At 28.2% G+C, this 25211-nt stretch overlaps 1 protein-coding gene across 4 annotated transcripts in view; it reads right to left on the reverse strand.

The window, feature by feature from the left end:
- Nucleotides 1-7621: 7621 nt before the first annotated feature.
- LOC129981950 (zinc finger MYND domain-containing protein 11-like) overlaps nt 7622-25211 on the reverse strand; it is a 55016-nt gene continuing 37426 nt past the window's right edge. For all 4 annotated transcript variants that reach the window (XM_056093021.1, XM_056093020.1, XM_056093019.1 and 1 more), the window contains 3 exons: nt 23641-23814; nt 13591-13782; nt 7622-9130 (listed from right to left, as the gene is read on the reverse strand). In XM_056093021.1, the coding sequence (XP_055948996.1) occupies nt 9008-9130; nt 13591-13782; nt 23641-23814 (489 nt within the window). In that variant the 3' untranslated portion in view covers nt 7622-9007. The remainder of the gene's footprint in view (nt 9131-13590; nt 13783-23640; nt 23815-25211) is intronic.

The raw sequence follows: 25211 nt of genomic DNA on the forward strand, positions 1-25211 counted from the left end.
TATTACAAAATTGTACAAATGGCTCAAAATACCGGTATTGCAATCCCTAGTTGCGATTAATTTCTAGAAAATAAAGTTGGATCACTCTTAAAATTAATGCACTTTTGAGAAATGCAAACAGCAATTTCGTCACCAGCTCCTGCACACCGGGCGCACGTCAGTGATCAGCAACAAGAAATGTCTGAAACATAGGCAATTAAGCATCGCAACGGGTTAGGGATATACGGTAGGACAGAGAAAGGCATATACCCGCTTTAATATACTCCAGTTATTTGTGACCAGATAAAGTAGAAAATGTTTTTGTTTTTTCAGAAACTGACATTTTTCCGCAGTTGTATACCATACATGGCTCACTCTTTGACTTTCTACAGGTTTTCTTCTACAACACGTTTAGCAGAATTCAACATTTTGTGAGTACACAAAGAGAAACTGAAACTAAAGGCATTGTTTTCAGTTTGACATCTTGCGATTGTATACGAGTAGAAACCTCGACAAATAAACCAATTAAACGAAGGGCATTTTTGTTTTTATGGATTTTTCTTCACTAATGGCATCAGAATTTGATTAGTCAACAGAAATCAGTGGACTATCAGGAAAAGTACAATCGTCAGAAGATATTCGCTTGATTATCAAAAAAGTAACTCGAATACATATTGTTGTCCATTGAAGGGAAGCAGTTTTTTTTCTTGGCTGAGATTTTGGTAGGAAATTCCGTAGGTCTCACCACATACCTAACAGCCATCGACTCTGGGCATCTCAAACCTCGCTACTTACCTTAATCCTAGCCAAAACCTATACGCTAATAATCACCTTCGTGAGCAGTGATCACTTTTAATAAAAAGTCCAAGAAATTACCCTTTCGGTTGATGGGTAATGGATTTGCCAGGCATGTCACCACACCTTCTACGACTGAAAGTTGGATCTATCTCCGGTTATTTTTCTTCGAAATTTGAACCCACCATGGCTGTGCAATGACACGCGATTGGTCATTAAAAAATTGATGAAAAACGTTATCGAAGCCACCATTTTGAATTGTAAATTCCAAGCCGAAAATGTTTTGCTGCCACGAATTCCAATGATTTTCACAGAGGTGCCAATCGAATTCATACTTGTTCAATTTAATATTAGATTCGCATTCGCAGTGACAATCAATAAGTCGCAAGGCCAAACGATGTCTGTTTGCGGCTTAGATTTGGGCACACCATGTTTTTCACACGTGGCATGTTCTCGCGTGGGCAAACTATCGAGCTTATTTGTGTTGACTAAAGACGGAGAAAAAATATCATACACTCAATTGCTCTTCGAAATGAATATTGATTTTCTTTATTTCATTTTTATACTTTAGGACAAAAAATATATTACTTTTTTCACTTTACGATTAACTTTTAAGAGATCAAACAATGTATATGTTCGTTACGTTAATGAAATACATTGTATTGAAAAAATGAATGGTTCGTGTTTTTTAGTTTTTATCGGCGATCATCGTCTACAGTGCTGCATTTCTCTTTCTGGCATAGATCCCATCCCTACACACTTACAAAACATTCGTTAACAACAAAAATATTCAATAGAAATAATTTGTAAGGCAGAACAACGTTCGCCAGGTCAGCTAGTTTTAATATAATACTTTCATAGTTTTTTATCCTACATTTTATGTATGTTATACAGTTTGGTTAAAAACTCTGCATTCTATTAAAAAAAAAAAATCGCTGCAAAATTTGACTTATTCCTGTTTTCACACATATTTATTATTTTTATAAAAAATGCATGCAAATATAATTCACAGTCAATGTGGTTTCTATCGAAAATTCCAAACGTTATTTTCTTTCTATAAAAGGACATGAGCCAAATTCCCTTTCTTCTTCATCAATTCCTGGTTGGTTACCTAAGTGCCTTCATAATGAATCTTCAAAACAAAAAGCAAGTTCAAATTCACTTTCCACACAGCTGAAATTCAAAGATAGTTTGTCCAGTCTCTGGAATAATCGGAAAAATGCGTCCAAATGCCAAGATAACTTTGGTCATATAGTATGTATAATATCAATTTCAAAGGGATATATATATATTATTCACAAAATCTACACAACAATAGAAATGGATGGTTATATGTCTAAAAAAACTTTTTATATTTCAATAGACAAATTTTAAAATTGGAGTCATCTAAAATAAAAAGTATATATAATCTTACCTTTTTTTAAAACCAGAGCACAATTTAAAAAAATAGCCATTTGGATACATTTTTAAAAAACTCAAAATTTACTGAACCTTCATGTCACTTGAAGTGATGAAAAGAAACAATATAAGAAGAGAGATTCGTAAGGATTCTCTTTACTTGGCAATCTTTAAACAAGTAAGTTCTACACAGGAACATTTAAAAGGGAAAATTATGTTATGGGAGTAAAAGGGAATTATTAGGCATAAAATGTATTTGAAAATTCTTGCCATTATTATTTATATTAAAGACAGTGAATGAGGAATGGAACAGCAAAACAAAGCATTTGTGGTGACGCTTTATAAGCCAGATAACAGCTACGAGACATGAGAAATTTCTTTTGTCTAGTGGTCTTGTTACTCGGCTACGAACCCAAAGGTTGCGAGTTCGATCCTCGCCTATCGCCAATAGCAACATTGGTGACCCGGACGTGATACGCAAAAAAAAAAAAAAAAAAAAATTATATTTACGATTTATGCCGCAACACATTTATTATAAGGGACTGTAATAGAAAAATGGCACTATTAATGTGAACTATTTCAAATAGAGAAATACTCGCACTAAACATAATATCTTGTGAAACTGGATCTTTCACAATTACCGAAATTTAGTATTATTGTGAAATATTCAATTTCCATTAAAAGAAAAATCTATAAAATTTTAAAGCCTATGCTCAGTCCATGAATAAATCAATTCTTTATTGGAGCAACACAAAATAGCATTAACATTTCAGCTAGGAGATGGCACGTATTCTGCGAAGAGAAAAGAGCCCTGCTTCATATAACTTTAGGAGCATCTACTCTCTATTGCCCTCTCCCCAAGCACCTTGAACATTTTTGAATAAATTAAATTCTACCTTCAATAGCATTTCCAGATAATTCAAGCCTACTTTCACTTAATCTTTGTTTGGAATACTAAACTAAAACTCTAGCATAAACACTCTCTGCTAGTATATTAGAAGTAAAATTGTTTCATTCTGAAATGCCTGGTCTACTTTTAAAATTTAGTTTCAACATTTTTGAATGACACAGCATTCATGAACTTACCTTTATACAAGGTTTTCCTCAAATCATTTCATAAATCAGAATGCAAATAAAAATATACTCACCATTAACCAGCAAAAATAAGTCACTAAAATGATAAAATGAGATGAATTTATTTAGATACAAAAGTAACAATAACTTACATCAAAATGAAACATTAAAATGAAATATGTTGTGAATTATGGAATCTGTACAAGATGAATATGATCATAGGTGATTTTTTTCAAAAACTTGATTGTATTTCTTTTCTTATTTTTTTTAATTTTCAGTTGAATTTTTTTTTATTTTCCCAATTTGTTACAAAATATCGGGATGAATGACAATGCTTATTTACAAAAGAGAAAAATTTCCGGGTAACGCAAAAAGTTATATCATGCTCCTACAGTGGCAATGATACAAGAAAAAGATCAACACAATTATTTCATTGCATAATATCCACATATTCTTCATGATTCTAATGCTACAGAAGGACACATTTCCATTAGTGATTATAAACTCCATATATAATGAAGCAGAGGAATAAAATTTAATGTTTTGATTGGAATATAAAATCATACAATATACCAAATAGTAGCAAAACTAAAACAAAATAAAACTAAACATCTTTCATTTTGATTTTTTTTTTTTTTTTTTTTTTTGCAAATTCTAAGTTTTGATATAAAAATACAACAATTTTTAATCACAAAGAAGCAAAACCATTTGACACAAATGGAATAATAAGATATCACTTTATATACTACAAATTATAGGTAGACTGACAATCAATGGAAATATACTTACACACATGCATTAGTATTAGAATAAATTTTAACAAAAAAAAAAAAAAAAAAAAAAAAAAGAAACAGGAAATTAAAAAAACATTTTATAAAAATGAAATAATTCAATCTATAATATGGCACAAATGAGAGTAATCTAAAAAGATATTTCATTCATGTATGTAAATTCTCAGTATTAGATATTTCACCAGATGAAAATTTTGAAATCTTATTATGATCACTTTCAGTAAATACAATGATTTAAGAAGCACATCATACATTGCTAATTTTTTTTCTATTACATAAAATTTCACATTTCAAATGCAGAAATAATATTTTTCAATAATGTGTTTCGTACAATCCTTTGAATATAGCATAATTTCAAGGTTACAAATATCAAAATAATAAAAATGCAATCAAACAAAAAAAACAGACAAACAGAGAAACATAAAAATTCTGTCTACAAAGGAAATAGTATTCAATGTATTCAATAAAACAAACAGTACAATATTTTCTCTAAAAAAAAAGAGAAAGAGAGGGAAGAAAAATAGTGGAGAATGTTTAGAAATTTAAATTAGAACATGTGATAATAATTAAACATAAGAGGTATAAATACACCAAAAATTTATTCAAAGGAGATTTCCTAAACTTTAGAGATAAATCATCCATATCCAAAAAGTTTATAGAAGCCGTTTTGATCACTCTACATAAATCATCACTTATTATTTTGTTAAACAATTGAAACTATCCCATAAAGACAGGGAAATAATAATAAAATTTACTAACAAGTCAGTCAAAATTTTCAACTTCAGTTTGATACCATATAACTATAAAGAAAAAAATAGTTATTTGTCAAGATCAACATCTGTTATATAATATCCAAACGATAAAATTATCCTTAAATTATAGGTAATCAAGGATAGACATTTTTTGTATCAAAGAGTACATCAACAAATTCATTACTACTTTATATCAGTTCACTTTCCAAGCATTTAAGGCACATCCTAAGGATAGTAATATTTCAAACTATTTCTTCATTATGCCATTTTAAGTAATTATTTAGCTATCATTAACTTATAAATACCAAATATTAACAAATGATCATTAATTTGAATTTTTCCAGAAGAATTTATATTTAGAAAAAAAAAATGGAATATTATAGTATCACGCAGCTTTTGATTTTTTTTAAAGAAAAATTCTGCATCATTTTACACAACAAAGAACAGCCTTATAGGAAAAATTACTGAATTTATTAATTTTAAAAATAATAAAAGTGTGCTAAGTGAAACAAAACTATACATGAAGTTACTTAAGATTACTTAATCATATAATAGGTCCTTCAGAATTCATTTTATAGTTCAGTATAAGTAAAGTATAATTAGTACTTATACTAGTATAATCACTAATTACGTCTAAAAGTACAATTACAAAATTATGTCTAATGCATTTAATATAAATTATATCACCATGTAAAAACAACAACAATATGTTTGCATTAATTTTAATTAATAATGGACATAAAATAACATTTAAAAGTGTAAAAGATATTTACTATACACTAGAATCTTTGAATTTTGAAAATATATCCGTTAATAGCAATTTTATTTGCTATTATAAATTCATAGATAAAATAAATAATCTATGGAAACAGAGTTATTCGATCGATATAATATAAAGCTGGCTTCAAAACTTTAGTCAATATTTAAGCATTTATTTCCAATGTCACTTTTAATTTCAGAGTCATCATATAAATTCACTCTTTGATGGTTATACGTCATGCATTTTTACTATTGCATGCCTGGTACATTAAGCAGTTAAATGTACAGAAATTACAAACCCGTTTTATTTCTTATTCCTTTGAAAATCCTTCTATTAAATTCAATAGCATATTTTTTATAACAATTTTTAACTCCTTAAAAAATTTTATTTTTACAATATAAAAAATAGTGATATAATTAATAGAGAGTAACATTTTTTATTTATAGCACCTAAATAGAATCCATAACTTTTTAGTTAATTAAATAATGCATGAATTAACACCTAACATTCAATTCTCTGAAAATTCATTTTCAAACTTATAAAAACTTATTTTAAAATTTGTAAAAAATATATATTAGCAAGACAATCGAAAGTACATAAAATTAATTTTTTACATAAAGATCATCTTCAAAATCAATTTGCTCTCATGCAACAAATCATTCCAAGTTAAAGGTTCACAGAGGAAAGATAATTCTTGAAAGATTTAAAACTATTTTTTAAGAAAACAGTTACGGATTTCAAATAACTATTGATTCATATAAAATTTGTAACTATTTTGTGAAAAAATGAAGCCTAATATTCATTCTGATATCATGGTCAAAAGGGTTGTTGAATTAAAATGATGAGCTACATTCCATGAAAACATAAAATGAGGAGCATCAGAGAAATAATTTTTTTATTAAAATTTAATTATAAATAAATGTTTTAAACAAGATATTTCAAACATTAAATTTATTAGAATAATGAATTTTTAAAGTAATGAGGGAGAAATAAACAGAAGAAATGGTTTCAGTCTTTAATAAAGAAACATAAATTAAAAAGAAAACAGTACTTTGTTTTTAAAAAAAACTCAAAATATTTCACAGTAAAACTGTCTAATTTTATTTACAGAATAATTAGCTGAAATGCAGAATTTATTATAAACTGCCTTTATCCTTCATTTCATAACATGGATATTTCATGAAAGACTTGTGCATTTTAAGAATACATTACATATAACAGTACACGATCATTTAAATTCTGAATATTTTAATGATTCAAAACAATGAATATAAAATTTTACGGTTAGGAAAATATAGATATGGGAAAGAAAACAAATACAAAATTAAATATTTTATGAGATGTTTTTTAATTATTAACTTTAATGATTAGGATAAATCTGCAAAAAAAAAAAAAAAAAAAAAAAAAAAAATTTATTAAAAAGTGAATTTTATGTACATGTCTTGAAGGCAGGATTTTAAACATATTCGTATTCAGATTGCATAAATATTCTATAATTTCCATTAAAAAAAAAAAAAAAAAAAAAAAAAAAAAAAAAAAAAAAAGGAAAAATTTATGACCACAGATGTGCACATAATTCAAATAAACATAACAATACAGGAAAATGAAACATTATTAATGATAAAATAAATAAAATAAGCAATATTTTACAAAATATTTCACATGAATATGGCTTTTTGCTTTATTTGAATACAAGAAACTAGCAGAAATACCTATTACAAACATTTTCTCTACACTAAAAAAATACAGCTATGATTTCAATCAGAATGGAGCACACAATTTAAAAACTCTACTTTATTCTATATATAAGCTATATTTCTTTGAGACATGCAAATAGTATTTTGAATACTATATATTGTCATGAATCAGCAATAATCCATATACTCTTAATTATATTTATATTTTTAATCAACATATATAATAAATTTCAAAGATTAGAATCACTAAATTACAATTTTGATTTAGTACAAAATTTCTTCTTCTAAATGTTTAAGGGTTTTTTTTTTTTTTTTTTGGTAAGAAAGCAAAAAAACAATATTTACAAAAATGTAATATAATAACAGCATTGATAATTCTTTAAAAAATACTGAAATAAGACAAATCCATTGCTTTTATGAAAATGTTTCAAAAAGTAATACACATCTGTAAAATATGTATTGATCGATATAAAGAATACCCTCCTCTAAAAGACTATATCTCTGCAACCAAGTGGTTTATAGTGCAAATGAACAAATAATTCTGAGACGAATATTTTTAAGTTTCATCAATTAATCAAAATACCTCCCATAAAGTATTTTTCATAGAATTACAGAAGTTTAATGTCAGTTTGCCTCACAGCAGCAAATTAATGTTGGAGAATTTGCCAAAGTGGTAAACCTCAAATGGATTGAAATGGTCAAATGAGTATTTGATTATAAATGAAGAATTCAAAATTCTCAAAAATAGGAGTGTTTCATGTATTAAATTTATTGGGAATTTGCAATAGACTGAATAAATGCACATTTATATTCAAAAATTAAAAGCACCTGGGAATTGCCAAATTTTCCCGTCAGCATAAAAAAAAAAAAAAAAAAAAAAAAAAAAAGTGCTCAAAAAGCATAGAATAATTTGGGATATTCAGCACATTTATGAATTTATGGTGTATTTATAATTTTTGAATATCTTAACGTTGAATTACTCTTAATTTTTATAAATATAACCTATTAAAGTTGAAGTATTCTTTTCAATCACCCCATTTTTGAAAAATAAAATTCATTTGAGAGGATTGAGATAGATAATTTTAGAAATCCTACAATTAAAAAAAAAATCGTTGCTGCTGCTGCTTCCTTTAATCTCTTACAAAAACATTAAATTGTGCTTCATTTTTTAAAATATGAATTTTTATGCATTCATTACACCAAAATGTTCCATAGGACATGATATAACAACAGCTGCACATGAATTTCAGAAAATAAAAAGCATGAATCATCATTCAGCTGAATGAAAATCATAATGATGATGTAATGAAATGTGGTTTATTCAAGCTGACTGGAAGGAAATATTTATTAATACTTAAAAAATACTCTTAAAAAAAGATGTGGACTTAAATAAAACAATCTAACATTCTTTTTACAGATCAAATAAAAAATACAGTACTCCAAGGGTCTTTACATGATAGCAAAAACATTAAAAATTCTTTGGAGTTATCAACACTAAATACAAATTCAACAATGCCTTTCAGCATAATATTTCCAGGGATCTAATGAAACGTTTATAGATAGATTTATTGCCTTTGTACAATAACAAGAAAACATAGAATTAAGGCATATTACGCTGCAGTTCTGCACTTCCTTTTGCACCGACACAAAATAGTATATCCCAATACCCTGATGTTTAATACAATGATCTCAGTCACTCTGATGATGGATTGTTTGTAGTGGGAATACACATGAAGATTCTGTTAGTAATGAATTCAGTTATTACCGCTTTCTCCTACAGGTGCGTTTATGCTCCTTGTGCCAATGAACTTGCTGGCATTCCACACTGCAATATGAGGTATTCCAACAGCAATGGTAGATTGCCTCATTTTCACAATTGTAGCACTGAAAAGAAAATACAGCCATTGAAGAAAAATATTCAATCAAAACAAATATCTTCCTGTGGAATCTTATTTTTTACATTTAGACTACAGGAACTGTTAGCTTCATATCAAGCATTTTATACATTTTACTAATGTATGTTACAATCTAAAGAATAATTAATATGAAAATAGAATGTGGTAGTTTATTATGCAAATACCTTGATATGTGAAAATATCATAGAAGAAGTTTATATTAAATTTTATGTGTGGTTGAAAATACAATCGAATTCCCTCCGGTAAATACTATCTTTAACTCATTTTCATTCCTTCACACAGCACAAAAAGAGACAGTTCAAACCTTTGCTTTTAAAGCATTCATTTGCAAGATGAAAATTCTAGCAAGAAGGAAGCCAGATAGTTATAAATATGCATTACAATATTTTAAAAAGTAATAAATCAAGAATAATAAATTTTGAAATGCTTCAAATTTAACAGGATAAAATGAACTTTAAAGATAAAGAAATATAATAATACAATATATAAAAATTTCATACACAACACAGGCTTAAAGTAAAAAAAAAAAAAAAATCAACATAAGGTTTCAACATAAACTCTTAGGAATAAAATAAGTATATTAACTGAGCAATTAAATGAAAAAATGTATATTAAAAATATTGTAGAATTATTGCATAAAAAGAAAATTAATTGATCTCAAGAAAAATCAATTCGGAAAACAATTAAATCCATGTTTCCGCAAAAATATGTCATGCCTAATTTTTCCAAACAATAAAAATCAACAAAATATAAATTAATTTTATAATTTAAATACTGCCATGTTGGCAGCATGAAAGCAAACAGATAAAAGGTACTAAAAACTCAAAGGGTGGGGGAATAATAATAATAATAAAAAGCCCAAACATTAGGTGAAACAAAATGTGTCCAAACCAGTAAAGAGAGCAAATTAAATATTAAAACTCAGAGGGAAAATATACATAGAATATAACACACATACACATAAATATGCAAGTTCATAAATAAGCCACATGATAACAATGAATAGAAAATATTTAATTTTCTATAAAAAATAATATCAAATAAAACTAAACATTTATGGGCTAGTCAATATCTGATTTTTTTTAAAGTACAAAAACATCTGAAAAGAATACAATATACCTTTTTTACATATAACATATGAATGCAAAAAAGAAGTATTTATGAATATAAATTAATCACTAATGAAATAAATTTAAAAATTTCAACTATGCATTTTTGTAAATATAATTTACAATCCAGATCAAACAACCACTTGGCCAATGGAGGTTTCTATTTTTAAAAATAAAGGCTAATTTCCAAAGCTAATATTTTATCAGTAATCTGTTTAAAAATTGCAACACTTTCATGTCATGTGTAATAACCCTTTCTTTAACTCATTAATAAAGAATAATTAATGAGTTAAGGTCAGTTATTCAGCCCCATGCCATTTCACTCCCTCTCAATAGAAAAATATTGTCACAAAACAAATTACAAACACAACCAAACACCATTACTTATTACACACCAAACACCACAAACACAACCCTAAAAGTCTCCAACCAGTAATGCAATGCCATAAAGGAAATGGCAGTGCATCTTGAGTTAACATTAAAAGATGCTGTTTACCATATATCTAGAAAGATTAAGAGTAGCTATTTTTATAAAAGAAACAAATTTTTATATTATATTTCAATATTAAGTTTTACATTTTCATTCAGTTTAATTCTCTGGCATGCCATCAGAGAGGTACTATTATGTTTGAATGCAGTTCTCCATTTTTTTCTCAGTTTCACTTATTAAGGTAAGTTATACGTTTCACATTACCAACAAAACTCTTTATTTCATCAAAGTTTGGCAAACTTTAAAAATGTTAGCTATTATTTCAAGAGTATATTTTCTTTTTTGAATTATAAAATTGCTCTAAGAAGTTTCACAGAGTTGGCACTCAAATCTGAGAAGAAGGGGGGAAAAAAATCCCCGTATGTATATTCAAGATACGAAAAATGCGAGAACATTTTTAATATGTTCTCGCATTTTTTTCAATGAATATGGTTTCAAGGAGAGGAGAAAGCAAAGAAAAAAAGCAATAATTTAACATTATTGGAAATAATAGCATATTAAAAGAAGGCTTATACTTACATACAGAAAAAAAAATTATTTTTATTTATTATCTAGAATTCAGCAAGGCAAAATTTATATATTAAGGAGGTAGAATGTATTACATCTCATGCTCTTTAATTGTAAGTCACCCAAAATCAAGGACTTGGGTGAAATAAAGCATAAAACATTTTTCTTATCACAATACAAATCATATAATAATTACTTTACAAAAAATATTACAAAGCAAGATTATTTTTTTTTATTTATTGATTTTTGCCAATTTAAGCTTTAGGGCATCAATTTCTGCAACTTCTGCAGCTTTCATCCATCAGTTTTATGGAAACTAATGGACCTAATCCATAATAAATAACGTACAAGATTTATGCATGGCTTAACATACATTTTTCAGCTATTTCACTTTCAGTGAACATATGCAAGAATATTTCTGATATATCATTGAATGAATTAAAGGATGAATGTGACAAAACAATTTTTAATGCCCATAAAAATTCAGCTTTAAATTATTGTTCTTGAACTAAAAAATTCAAAATCGGTTTATTTTCGGATATTAAATCTGATATTGGCATGTCATTCCTTTTAGATCAGTGAAGGTTCAGTATCAGTGATGACTCTCTTGAAATGGCATGCAGTCTTGTTTTCCTCTTTTGGCATGACTAGAAAGTGAATGTTTTTTCATATTATTTAAGCTTATTATTTTCTTACAAAGCAAGCAGTACGCAACAAATGGATATTGTGGAAATTCTTGAACCCATTCAGCAAAATAAGGATTGATTTCTTTTATCTCTCCAATTCGTATTACACACAGATTTTGAGCAGTTCATTGATTTTAAAAATCCCCCGATCTACTTTAAGTAAGCTCACAATTTCTCAAAATAATAAACAAACCATTCAATAAACTGAAGTATGGTAGACTAAACACCACCTCATTACTTCTGCAAATTGAATGCTGTTAATTCTGCCAGATAAATATATTCTATTCTTTCGTACAGTTGCAGAAGTCTTGTGCATGCTCAGGAATCTCATGGGAAAACTGTCTCAGAAATTGAAACTAGTATAATCTATAAGAAAAATAGGGGTGTTTCAGCATTACACAATTGTAAATGCTATAGTTTCGTTTCTAGAAGCTATGACTACAATCTTTCATTCTTGCAGTCTTTAGAGATCAGTATTTGGAAGGGGGGGGGGGCTGACAAAAAATAACTAAAAACTTAGTTCCCCTGTATTTTCCCTGTTTTTATGAAAATTTTCAAATTTCCCTGCAGTTACTAGTTTTTTTAGACAATCTTTAAAATTCCCTGTGTTTTCTAGATTTTTCCCAGTTCTCTTGGTGGCATGGCAATCCTGAAATATATTCAAAAATAAATCTTACTTTAACTTTAAAAAAAATCACCGAAAAACATTTTATATATTTCACAAAGCAATTGAAAACGCTTTAACAGATCCCTGTTTTCATAAATATCGAAATAAATCCATCAAGTTAAAAAGAAGCCGCCTCTGTCGATAAAAAAAACATGAAAATAAAAAATGCCAGGTGAAGAATTTTTTAAAAGTACTTATTTGAAGCCAGCATGAGACAATGTATCACTTCAAAATCTAAGAAAACTCACCAAATAAAAAATCTTATTCAATGAATTGGTTAAAAATTTTAATTAAATTAAAGCAAAGAATTTACCACAATTTTAATAGTGGTAAAATAATGTGACTCAACAAATCATGATATTGATTTGAATTTCATTACATTATAAATCATTGTTACATTCCATCCAAAACTAATTTTTCAAAAATTAGTAAAATTTAACTAACATTACTAATTTAAACAAAACAGAAATTTGAAAATGTTTCATATTGTAGCAAGCACGGCACATTACGTACGTACACATATTTCGTACTGCTTCTTCCAGATAACTAGTTCGTATTTCAATAAGTGGCAACACCTAGTGTTGAAAAAAAAGGGAGCGAGGGAAAAGTGTCATTAAGCATTTAATATGTGCTTCATATAAGAAATACTTGCAAATTTTTAACAACACATACAAAAATACAGATAAATCAAATTGCTACTAAATGACATGGGGCATGTTTTTATATAGTTGAAAACTATCCCATAAAATTAAACAATTTTAGAATTAAATATATATAGTGTTATTACTCAGAACATTGATTTTATGAGCTCAAAAATAAAATTCTGATCAAAATCTAATTGCTTCTAAAAATCTTGATGATATACAGAACATTCGAAAAAGCAAACTAATATGCTGTATAACTTTCCCATTAATCTGAATTGCTAGTGACTATAATAACTGAAACTAAATAAACAAGATATTTTCTTACCCATTGTTTTTTCTTTGTTTCAGACAGAAAAGTCTTATGTTCTTCTGTGAGGGTTTTTATTTGTAATTTATGCTTTGTTTCAATCTCTTCCTGCAACTTGCGCATAGCTTCTTGGTGTTCTTGCTGAAGTTTCTCAAGAGCAGAAGATAAATATTTTTGCTTTTCATTTTCCATTTGCAACTCTTTTTGCAACTAATAAAATAAAATAAAAATTATAATGTATTATTTTATGCACTACATAGACTTTTTCAACAATAAAATACAAAAAGATAACACAAACCAAAATTTTCTTCTTTTATTTGGCAACTAAAATTTAACTAATTTTAGCAATATTTGGTGCACTAGTTCCCAATTTGAAAAAGTTCTTTTCTATCATCTCAACTAGTTCAGTAACTTAGGTTAAACAAATGGCATGTTTCATCAGAAAATTTTCAAGTCGTGTCCCCCCCCCAGAGACATTTATGTCATCTTAAATATTTTTAAAGTACTAAAACATTTTGCAACATTCTTCAGGGTTACCACTCAAATTTGAAAAAAAAAAAAAAATCTGTTTTCCCTATATGTATATTCAAGATATGAAGAAATGTAAGAATAGCACTCATGTGCTATTTATAATGGAATATGGTTTTAAGGAGTGGAAAAAACAAGAAAAGGAAAAAAAACAATTTCATAATATTCAAAATAATAGCCTATTAACAGAAAGTTTATACTTGCACGCAGGAAAAAACAATTTCTCTTTATTTAATTATCTCAATTAAATTTTATTATCAAGACAAAATTTATATATAAAGGGGGGGGGGTATATTACCTCTCATGCCTCTTTAAGTAGTGTAAGTCATACAAAGTTAAGGACTAGGATGAAATAAAACAAAACTTTTTTTTTTTTTTTTACATTGACACAAATGATTTAATCATTACTTCACAAAAAAAATTACAAAATAAGATTACATTTTTTATTTATTCATTTTTGCCAATTCAAGTATTAAGACATCCAATTTCTGCAACAGATGAGAGATTTTTCAGAAACTATGGCAGATTTTTCAATCAGTTTCATAAAGCTAGTGGAATGAATGTGACTCAACAAATTTTAATGGCCATAAAAATTCAACTTTAAATTATTGCTCTTCAACTAAGAAAAGTTTGAAATCAGTTTATTTTTTTACATTAAATTTGATATTTTCAGATTTGACACGTCATCTTTCCCTATATTCCTTTTAAATACTAAATCCAACATCAATGATGACTCTTTTAAGATGCCATGTAGTCTTGTATGCTTTCCTCTTTTGACATGACTAATAAATGACTGTTTTCAAACATTACTTAAGAGTTATTAACTTTTTTACAAAGCAAGCAGTAAGCAACTGGATTTTGAAGAATTTTGCAAACCCATTCTGCAAAATCAGGATTGATTTTTTTTTTTTTTAATCTGTCCAATTGCTTTTAAATATGGATTTAAATACAGACAGCTCATCGTTTTAAAAAACTCTAATCTACTTTGAATAAGCTCACAGTTTCTCAAATAATAACAAAGCATTCAATAAATTCAAGTATAGTAGATTTAACACCACTGTGTTGCTTCTCCAGATTTAACATTGCTAATACCGTCAAAGAAATGTTTTGTATTTGTTCCCACATTTATAAAAGTTTCGCACATGCTCATTAACTGAAATTTGAGAATCTCATTGAAAAAGAACAACTGTCTTGCAATTTAAAACTAGAATGATCTATTCAGAAAAGGGGGGAAGAAAGAGAGAAAGGGGTGGGTTTCTGGATTACACAATCAAGAATTGTATGGATTTGGAAGCGATGACTACAATCCTTTATTCTCGCGATCTTTAGAGATCATCATTTTTTTGATGGGGAGGGAGGATAACTAAGAAACTTAAAATGCCTTGTATTTTCCCTGTTTTAATGAAAATTTTCAAATTTCCCTACATTTCCCGATTTTTTTAGACAATTTTTAAACTTCCTGTGTTTTATTGGTTTTCCCTGTTCTCCTGGTGGCATGGTAATCCTGTTCCCATCTGGGGGGGGGGGTACAGTTAAAGAAACTGTAACCGAGAAATCTGGCCATAGGCTAGTTGACTGGACGTTTAACATAGGCAAAATCTATGGTAAAATTTTTTAACTTTAATAATTGTATCAGAAAGGGTTCCAAAAATTAAGTTTTCCCAAGGAGGAAAAATTTTGGTTACTAGGTTAAAAGAAATAAGTAAGGTAAAATCAGTTATTTTCTAATTTTTTTTATGGAACATTTCATTTAATCTTAAAATTCATTATCAAAATGGAGCATAAAAAGCAAATAAAATAAATATTAACTTTATATATTTTGCTATAGAAGAACGAATACTAGCTCTCAAAAAAGTTCTAATTGCTTTTTCTTTTTTAATTTTCTTTCAAAAAATTTCATCTTTCTTGCAGAAGATAGTGATTACAGTCAATAAATTATCAAGATAAAGTTTTTATCCAAAAAAAACGTGTTTCTGTTAATGCACCAACTAATTAGCTAGTTTGGAAATTTAATTCAAGCTAGTTTGCACCCAATTTAATTAATCAGAATTCAAAATTATGGTCTATACCAAAATAGCTTCTAAAACAGACTTCTCGACATTAAAATACAATTATAATATCTGGCTGATATACATATGTGAACACTAAAAAAACAACAAGAATAAAATGAAGAATTGCTTCCAGAATGCATTGGCAAAATTTTGTAAAACCACAAAAAGAATAATTGAAGCATATAGGAGCCTTATCTTGATGTTTTCTAGGAAAGGAAATAATGGGAATAGGGTTTGACGGTTTTCAAAACCGGTTTTAAGACGGTCTTTTAAAGTAAATTTGTCCCATTCGAAAACCGGTTTTTAAATTAAGAGAACCGGTTTTAAGAATTCATATTATTATGTAAAAATTAATTTTGAACTTATTTGATTTGCTACTCATTCTATGCAGAGGGCAGCAAACACATTTTTTCAAAATTGCAAGTTGCGTTGGCAAATGCTTGTGCACTGCACAGTTGCGCATCGAATTTTCATGAACATTCCTTTTCACTTTTTTTTTCTAGGTTAAACAAAAGTTTGATGAAGTTCATCTCTTGCTTCTCGTCGGATGTTTTTTCTATCGGTATGAAGTCGACGATAACAGAAACGTCAGCAATTTGACTGGCTCGTTTCGAAGAACGTGTGAAAGGAATAAATAATTCCCCGTTTTCTGCTTCTTGATCACAGTATTTAATGATATCATATATTCTTCGTACCACTCCTCAATGCTTTTTTACACCATTTGGACTAGCCATATAAATACGAAATATTCAGTTAAAATAAAATGCTGTCAGAAATGACATAACATTCACATATACGTGAAAAAAAAATAGAACTAAAAAAGTATCTAATGCGAGAAATCCAAATCAAATGTGCTCATCGTTACGCGTCCCATCCCTTAATGAAATGGAATTGTCGAAATGTGGTCTCAGTATCCGATCCGTGTCGCATCACGACAGTTTTGCTTAATATTGTGAAGGTGAAAACTGGAAACAAAAATATAAAGTTGTTATATTTGGTAAAAATAACGTAAATATTAAGTATGTTTAATTTTTATGTTTATATTTTCTATTTTACATTTTAAAATTTAAATTTTATTATATAAATTTCTTCTATCAAAAATTAGTGTAAAATAAGAAGTTCTGGCTTCTGTTTAATGGAATTTTAAATAAAACACAAGGTAGTAAAATATTCCATATTTTCTTTCGCAACGGTTTAACAAATTATGTCTTTAGCAAGCATCGGAATTAGATAAAGAAGTCTTTTTTTTTTTTTTTTCCAAAATTCTAAGAAAATGTGTAGATTAGATTATTTTAAATTGCATTAATATTAATAGTTAAAATAATTGTAAAATAAAAGTCAAAAATATTTATTCAAAAACTCTTAATTTCCTTTTTTAAAAAAAATGAGTAAGTTGGAAGTTTGAGATATTTTCAAAAAGTTCGGGACAGACAAGGCAATCTGAAATCATTGTAATAAAATGTTGAGTTGCAAAAGATCATCTCCGAGCAATCTACATAATCATTTGAAAGCAGTTCATAAAATAATTGTCGGAAATAATATAATTGTTTAGTTTCTTGAAGACCCTGAAGAAAAACTTACAGATCTAAAGACACTGAAAGCTGAATTTTCATTATTTGAACAAACGAATAAAAGAACAAAAAAACTTAGATTTGTAATTTGATGCCAAACTCAGTAACTAGTGAACGAGTATTTTCAATTTCAGGCAATATTGTGTCCAAACTAAGAACGGGACTTAGCCACCATTCAGTGGATATTTTATGTTTTTTAAAATTCTATTTTCTTAAGAGAAATTAAAATTAGCAAAAATAATATAAATATTATTTGAAATTTTTGTTTGAGTTTTCGTTATTTTATGTAAGTAATATGTATATGTGGTCTTTAATTTTGTTTTTTTATATTTTGACTTTGATATTGGTTTCGGTTTTTTTTTTTGTTGTTGTTGTTGTTGAAATAAAATTTAAAAAATAGAATAAGGAAAAATATTTTATTTCTCCCTATTCAATTTTTTTTTTTTTTTTTGACAAAAATTCGAAAAACGGTTTTTGTATAAACCCTAAATGGGAAGGATTACACAAAGCTTTAGTTGGAAAACAGTTTGATGTACCAAGCATGTTCAATGAATCTGCTATTATTTAACACATCTTTTTTTTCAGTGTGAAGGAATGGATGTGTTAAATCGAATTTGAGGAAATGCTTTAGTAAAAAGGCTGACAGTATAAGTAAAGCATGAGTTGAATAATTTTATCAAAGTACTGAGAGAAAAATTGAAACATTTCAATACAGCAAAATAAACCTTCACATGAACTTTATGTGGATTGTTGAAAACACTATATTAACAATTCAAGTGTTGCCACATTATTGCAAAATGGGAAGAGAAGGAAGCTGAAGTAATAATAAGCCCTGAAAAATGAGAAAGCAATCAACATATACAGTCAAATTTCATTTTTGAAAGAGACAAAAGATGAAGGCTGTAGAGGAGAAGGCAAACAGAAGTTGATGATCAAAAATACATTTCATTCAGTGGAAATAATCAGAATTGTTACTGCACATGATAAGGTTAATGATTCTTTACATAATGTACCATGCTTGAAAAAGAACCTAGTGCCTCAGGGCAAATAAAAAAATGCACAAATACTAATCAAATTTACAAGAATTGGGATGTTCAAAGACAGATCAAGAGAGATTACAGTGATACAATTTTATTAGTCCAGCATAAGCTGAATAATTCAGATGTCTGATGGATTTACACCAATTGTAAAGAAATATTCCAAACTCCTGAATAGAGTGGTTCATGGAGGTATTGACATATAATAAATAGTGGATACAGTCATGTGTGGAAACTTCATACTGTTCCTCCTCCACTTTTTCCTCCTATTCAAATTAAAACAATAATAAATTTGAAATAGAATTTCTTTTCTTATGGGGGGGGGGTAAATTTGGAAGATTGCCTATTATTGATTTAGAATAATTAGAAAAGTCCTACTTATAAGCAGTCATCAATTATTAATAATAATAATTAAAAAAAAAAAGAACACTTCTGTAACTTTGTTATTTATAATTTTATCTTCACAAAGTTGGCGTCATTAGAAATGACTCAAGAAGACAAGTTTGTTCCAAACAACAAACTGATTCACCAAATTGATTAACACAGTTATTACCTATAATCTCTCCATTACAGAAATCGACATTTCTTGCTGAATTAATTTATCATACAGAAATTAATCCTCAATAAAATTTTAAGGAATTCTGATGATAATTTCTTGAATTAAAGGGTTTTGAAAAATGATCCAAAGTTAAATAAATCCTACGAACTATCGACATTATCTCGAAAACTATTGAATATTTCTCAAAAAATTTTCAATCACCTAAGGAATATTATCAGATTTCATAAAGTCACAAAATAAATGCATACATGATCCAAAATTAATACTTATGAATTTTTAATGTGGAATATAAGTGAATTGTAACATAATAAAACTCTTCCATGAGAACATGACTATTTTTTTCAGCATATCAGTTCAGGTATTTAGCAGGAGACATGCTAAAATACCTGAATACAAAAAATTATGCATGTCCCAAATAGTTTTCAAAATATTCCCAAAAATTGTAAAATTCCTAAAATTGATTTGCAGTATACATTTTTTAAGGAACCGTATATAAAACTTATTTGTATTTATAGAGCTACTCTTCACAAAGCATGAGCTTTAATGGCCATTATATACTGAAGTGCCAAAAAAACTGGTACACCAATCAAATATCGTATAGAGCCCCCACGAGCACACAGAAGTGTCACAAAGCGCCGTGACATGGATCAAACTAATTTGTAAAGATATTCTGCAGACAGTCCACACTATGATTCTTGCAGGGCAGTCCACAAAGCAATGGGAATATGAGGTGGTGGAAATCTCCTAAGGTCAGCACATTGCAAAACATCCCAGATATGTTCGATAATGTTCATGTCAGTGGAATTAGGTGGCCAAGAGAGGGGACGAAATTCAGAAGAGTGCTCCTCAGGCCACTCGATAGCTACTGTGGACCTAAGGGAGGAGGGGATTTGCTCATTATCTTGTTGGAATTGTCCAAGTCCGTTAGAATGCACACAGGAAATGTATAGATGTAGGTGGCCAGGAAGGATGTTAACTTACCGCTGACTTGTCATGGTCAAGTCATCAACTGTCCCATTTCATGCCAACTGCATACACCCCATAGCATCACAAAATCACCATCAGCTCGAACAATTCCTTGTAGACAAGAGGGATCCGTGTATTTATGAGGTTTTCTCCCCGCCCGTACCGATCATATGTCCCATAGAATTGGAAACGTGACTCATTAGACCAGACAATATTTTTCCAATCATTAAGAGTCCAATGACAGCGTTGGCGCGCAAAGGCAAGGTGCAGAGCTTTGTGCCGCTGAGTCAACAATATTATACGAAATGGTCTGTGGCTGCGAAAGCCCATATCAATTAGGGTACGTTTCACAGTGCGTACGCTGACACTTGTTGATGGGTCTGCAATCAAATCCGCAGCAATTTGTGGAAGTGTTGAACGTCTATCTTGTGTAAAGACTCTTTTCAGCCGTTGATGATCCCTTTCTGCCAAGATCTTTTTCCTGCCACACCGCTGTCGAAGACTTGCAGTTTTACCCGAAACCTGATATTCGCGGTAACCCTTGAAATGATCTTGTGGGAAAATTCAAATTTCATAGCTACTTCGGAAATGCTGTGCCCATCTCTTATGCGTCAACAATTAGTCCCCATTGAAAATCACATAAATCTTGATAACCCGCCATTGTAACATCAAGAATCAATGTAATAGCATCCTCAGATACCTGTTATCTTATATATGCATTGTCGACAGCATAGCGTTACGCTAATTGGTTGAATATCTCCATTATTTTCATATGACCTCTATACCAATTTTTCTGGCTCTTCAGTGTAATATCATGGCTAGTTAAAAGAGTAAATTCTTTTCCAGATCAAACAATTTTAACATAAATTTTGCTTTCTTTTCCTTTTTTCTCTCTTTTTAAATATGTTTTTTTCCCCCACTCAAACAATATAAAATTTGATTGTAGGACAAAGGTTAGGAGTAATTAGGGATATTTTTGAATGAGTCTGATCACAGACAGATGGATGTCATTCAAATGTGCTTTTTATTTTGGATTCAGAGTTGCATGAAACCTGAAGATTTGCTACAATCTATTTCTCAATTTATTTGAATAGTACAATATTTTGGCCTGCATAATTCATCATAATGACAAGTAAAAAAAGAAAGAATTTTTTTTTTTTTTTTTTTTTTTTTTTTGTTTCAAATGTTATTTCATTATTGTAAGTATTACTCTCAAGCAGTTTTTTTGCCATATAAGTTGAAATTCATGCTGCTAATTAACTTTTAGTTCCATAATATATTTGTATTTTAAAATTTCAGTATTTGAACAATAAAACAAATCTTTAAATATTAAACATTTACTTAGGGCATTGAAGTAACAAAAATATTGTTGATCTCTATGTAAAAATTGTACATGTAATATTTTTGTTGTAATAAAATAGCCCTGTGAAACTTTTTTTAATCTGCTACTCAATTAACAATGGTTCAGCTTGAAAATAAAATTCCCTCCTTTTAATAAATACAGAGAATCCCACAAGTTTAAAATGTTTCTATGGTATTCGCATCTCACCAATCACCAATTTTTTTAAAAAAAATTGAATAATGTATTTTATTCACCAAAAAAATTAAGATGCCTGTTAATTTTGTAGGGTGGGATCAGATAAAAAGGCTGAATGATGAACTGATTTAAGAAGTAATAGAAATGCTTCAATGTTTAAAAAAAAAAAAATTTTAATTTAAAATTTTATACTCATATTAAGGATAAATCCGAGTCGTACTGTTTATTCTGAAATTTCTGTGAATAAAAATGCCAAAAAGTCTTATTTTCATATTAACTATCTAAAATTTACTTAAGATATGATCCCCAAAGAGTTGTTTCTATTTTGGGTGAACAGAAAAAAATTGAGTATATCTCAAAAATTACTACGAATTTCAGAGTGAAATTTGATATATGTACATAAAACAGCCTGTTGAATTAAATCATTAAAAAATCTCACAATAGAAAATAATGGGAAATGGAAAGAGTAGAGTATTTTCAAGAGAGTAGTTAATTTGTTTAATCAATTTGTATAAATCAACAAACCTGTCCCTTTAAGTGATTTCCATTGGCACCAATTGTGTGAAGATGCAATAATAAATGATAAAGTTTCAGAAGTGTTTCTTTTGTATGATCCTCTCATCAGAACAGCAGTGGTAAGCAAAACCAATCAATCAGAAAATTATATATGAAATTGAATCAAGGGCAGAAGAATGAAATGTCATTTGTAATATTAGTATCTTATAGTCTGGTTGAATTATTATATAAAGTAGCAAAATGCAGAGGACAATATAAAAACTTTATTGTTTTTAATTGTTGGTTTGACTATTTAAAACAGGAATCTAAGTTTCTACATGAATATCAAATAATAAAAGGATAGGGGAAGCTGAAATATTGGTTTTTCATGTTTAAATGTAAAAGCTATTAATTTGAAAAGAAAAGTTTTAAAATCCTTTTTAATGCAGACATTAAAAGAATATATATATGTAAGGATATTTTAATTCTATATTTCAATTTAATTAATTTCTAATTAATTTAGCTCATAGTACATTCTAAAAACATTCTCTTATTTCATAATCCAATTCCATTTTCGGTATAATTAATTCTTCTGTAAAACTAATGTGCCATCAGTACTACGTATCAGATAAAAGTGATACTTCCGTTGCCCTTGTCAAAGGTCAACATATGCTTTCCATCAGCATGTGGCCAGAAATCCTATGTTATATAAGACTAGTGATCATTTGTTTCACGCTCTTCTTTACTTCTGCTTTTGTGTCGCCCTGTGGCGGACGTGCCTTGTCCGCATCTCTGCTAGTAAATAATTATGCTTTCATGAAATGGATATTAAAATTAATTTAAAAATACAATGCCTCGTCTATATCTTCAAACCTTCATTCTGCTTCAGCCAAAATAATGTTACATATTATTTAATCAACAGGATTCGAAATCCATTACATACATATTATATAATTTTTGAAATGCCTGTTACATAGAATGAAGAAATTGGTTAAAATTTCAGATCAACATTTGCATCATTTTATTAAAAACTGAACTTCGCAGAGAAAAAAAAAAGTTGTTCAAAATTGCATATACATACTTTTTAAGGTACTGAGTGAGAAAGGATGCAAAATGAAATATTGAGTTAGACTACTGTTGTAATCAATACAGAATTGCATAATCATACATTAATGTTAAACAAAAAAAAATTATTCTAAGCCATTAGAGATTTAAATATTATCGTTTGGGAACATTAATTTATTTAAATTATTTGGCAACATTTTAACATTATGTTAATAGTCTAAATGTCTTTTAGTCAAAGACTTCCGAGAGATATACTTACATTTTCAGAAAATTCTTTAAGGGCTCTGCTCTTGTCTTTTTTATGTTCTTCCTCCAAACGAATGTGAAGATCTTGAATAGCTTTTTCATACTTGGCACTACAATCACATGTTTTTTCATTGTTGGGATTTTTATCCAAATCTTTGTCTGATGGGTTTGCTACATTTTCTGTGACCTGAAGGAAGAAAACCAAGAAATGAGATATTAATTTCCTTTTTTTAAATGGCTAAAATTGGTATTCATATTACTGTCTTGTCAAATAAATAATAAACAAATCAGATTATCTTAATTTCTCAAACTTTTTGTCATTATCATGAAAGGAGCCTTTTAAAATCTCCTATCAAGCAACCTATCCAAAAGGAAGTATCACTATTTATATATTTACTTCTGTCTGCAGAGAAAACTTTTGAACTAGAAAAAAACTAAAGCCAATTTAATCTAATGTCATCACTTTTGGAGATTCTGAAAATAAAAGGCATATATAAAATTCATCACACATAGTTGCTTTAACAAATCCCAAATAATATAGAAGTTGAAAAGTGATATACAAGTTTAAATCAAGATATCATCAGCATTCCAACAATTAAATAAAATAATTGTATAAAAATTGTTCAAATGATAGTGTCAACATTTAAAAGCATAATAAATTTAAATGGCGTAATATTCATCACATTTTTTTTTTTTTTTTTTTTTTTTTTTTTTTTGTAAAGAAAGGTAATGGTAATCTGAATAAAGCTGAAATTTTGAATTTCTTGTTTTCATAATTCAAATATGACTAAATTTGGGAAAAGTTCAAGTTTTGTCTTGTTATCAATTATTAGATAAGAAAAATCAAAATTCTGCAATTTCCAGAATTTTGTAACCCTCCAAATAAGTTATATTCAGACATTATTATTATTAATATTTTAACACTAAGAACACAAATTTGGAAACATTTCTATTAAATGAGATTGTAAAATATTTAAAAAATTGTTTACAAATTTTAATTTTAGTTTCCCAAAGGAAATAACTGAAAACAAAGTGGATTTTAGGATTATTAAAATGGGGGCAACAATCAACCGTGATGAGTTCAAATTCATGCTTTAAGCAAATGTCAGAAACCATATTTCAGAAAACATCATAACATATGTCATATGAAAAAAACAGAAAAAAAAATTTCCTATGAATTTCAGAAAAATATAAACAATTCTCTAATATAATTTCCTCTGTTTCCATTCCTCTTTCAGTTAGCAATGTTTCATTTATAAGATGCGACTTTGAATAAAGCAGATGATTATTAAATTTAATCAGATAGATCTGAAGTACACAATTCAGATTCAATTATTTATTTTGGTAATATAACACAAACATGACTAAAAATGGGAATTTCATTTTTTTCACGAATTATTTTCTGATTCTTTTGAAAAATATTAATGATAACTGGGTTCTTTTAATATCATATAAAAATATTTAATCATGATAACCTAAAATTTATCATAAAATGTGTTTCAAGAAATCTGTAAAAAGATTAAATTGATAAATGATACAAAAGACAGAAGAATTATTTTAAAAATGCACAGTTAAACAAATTAA

Source organism: Argiope bruennichi, chromosome 8, assembly GCF_947563725.1.
Source record: "Argiope bruennichi chromosome 8, qqArgBrue1.1, whole genome shotgun sequence".
Lineage (NCBI taxonomy): Eukaryota > Metazoa > Arthropoda > Arachnida > Araneae > Araneidae > Argiope > Argiope bruennichi.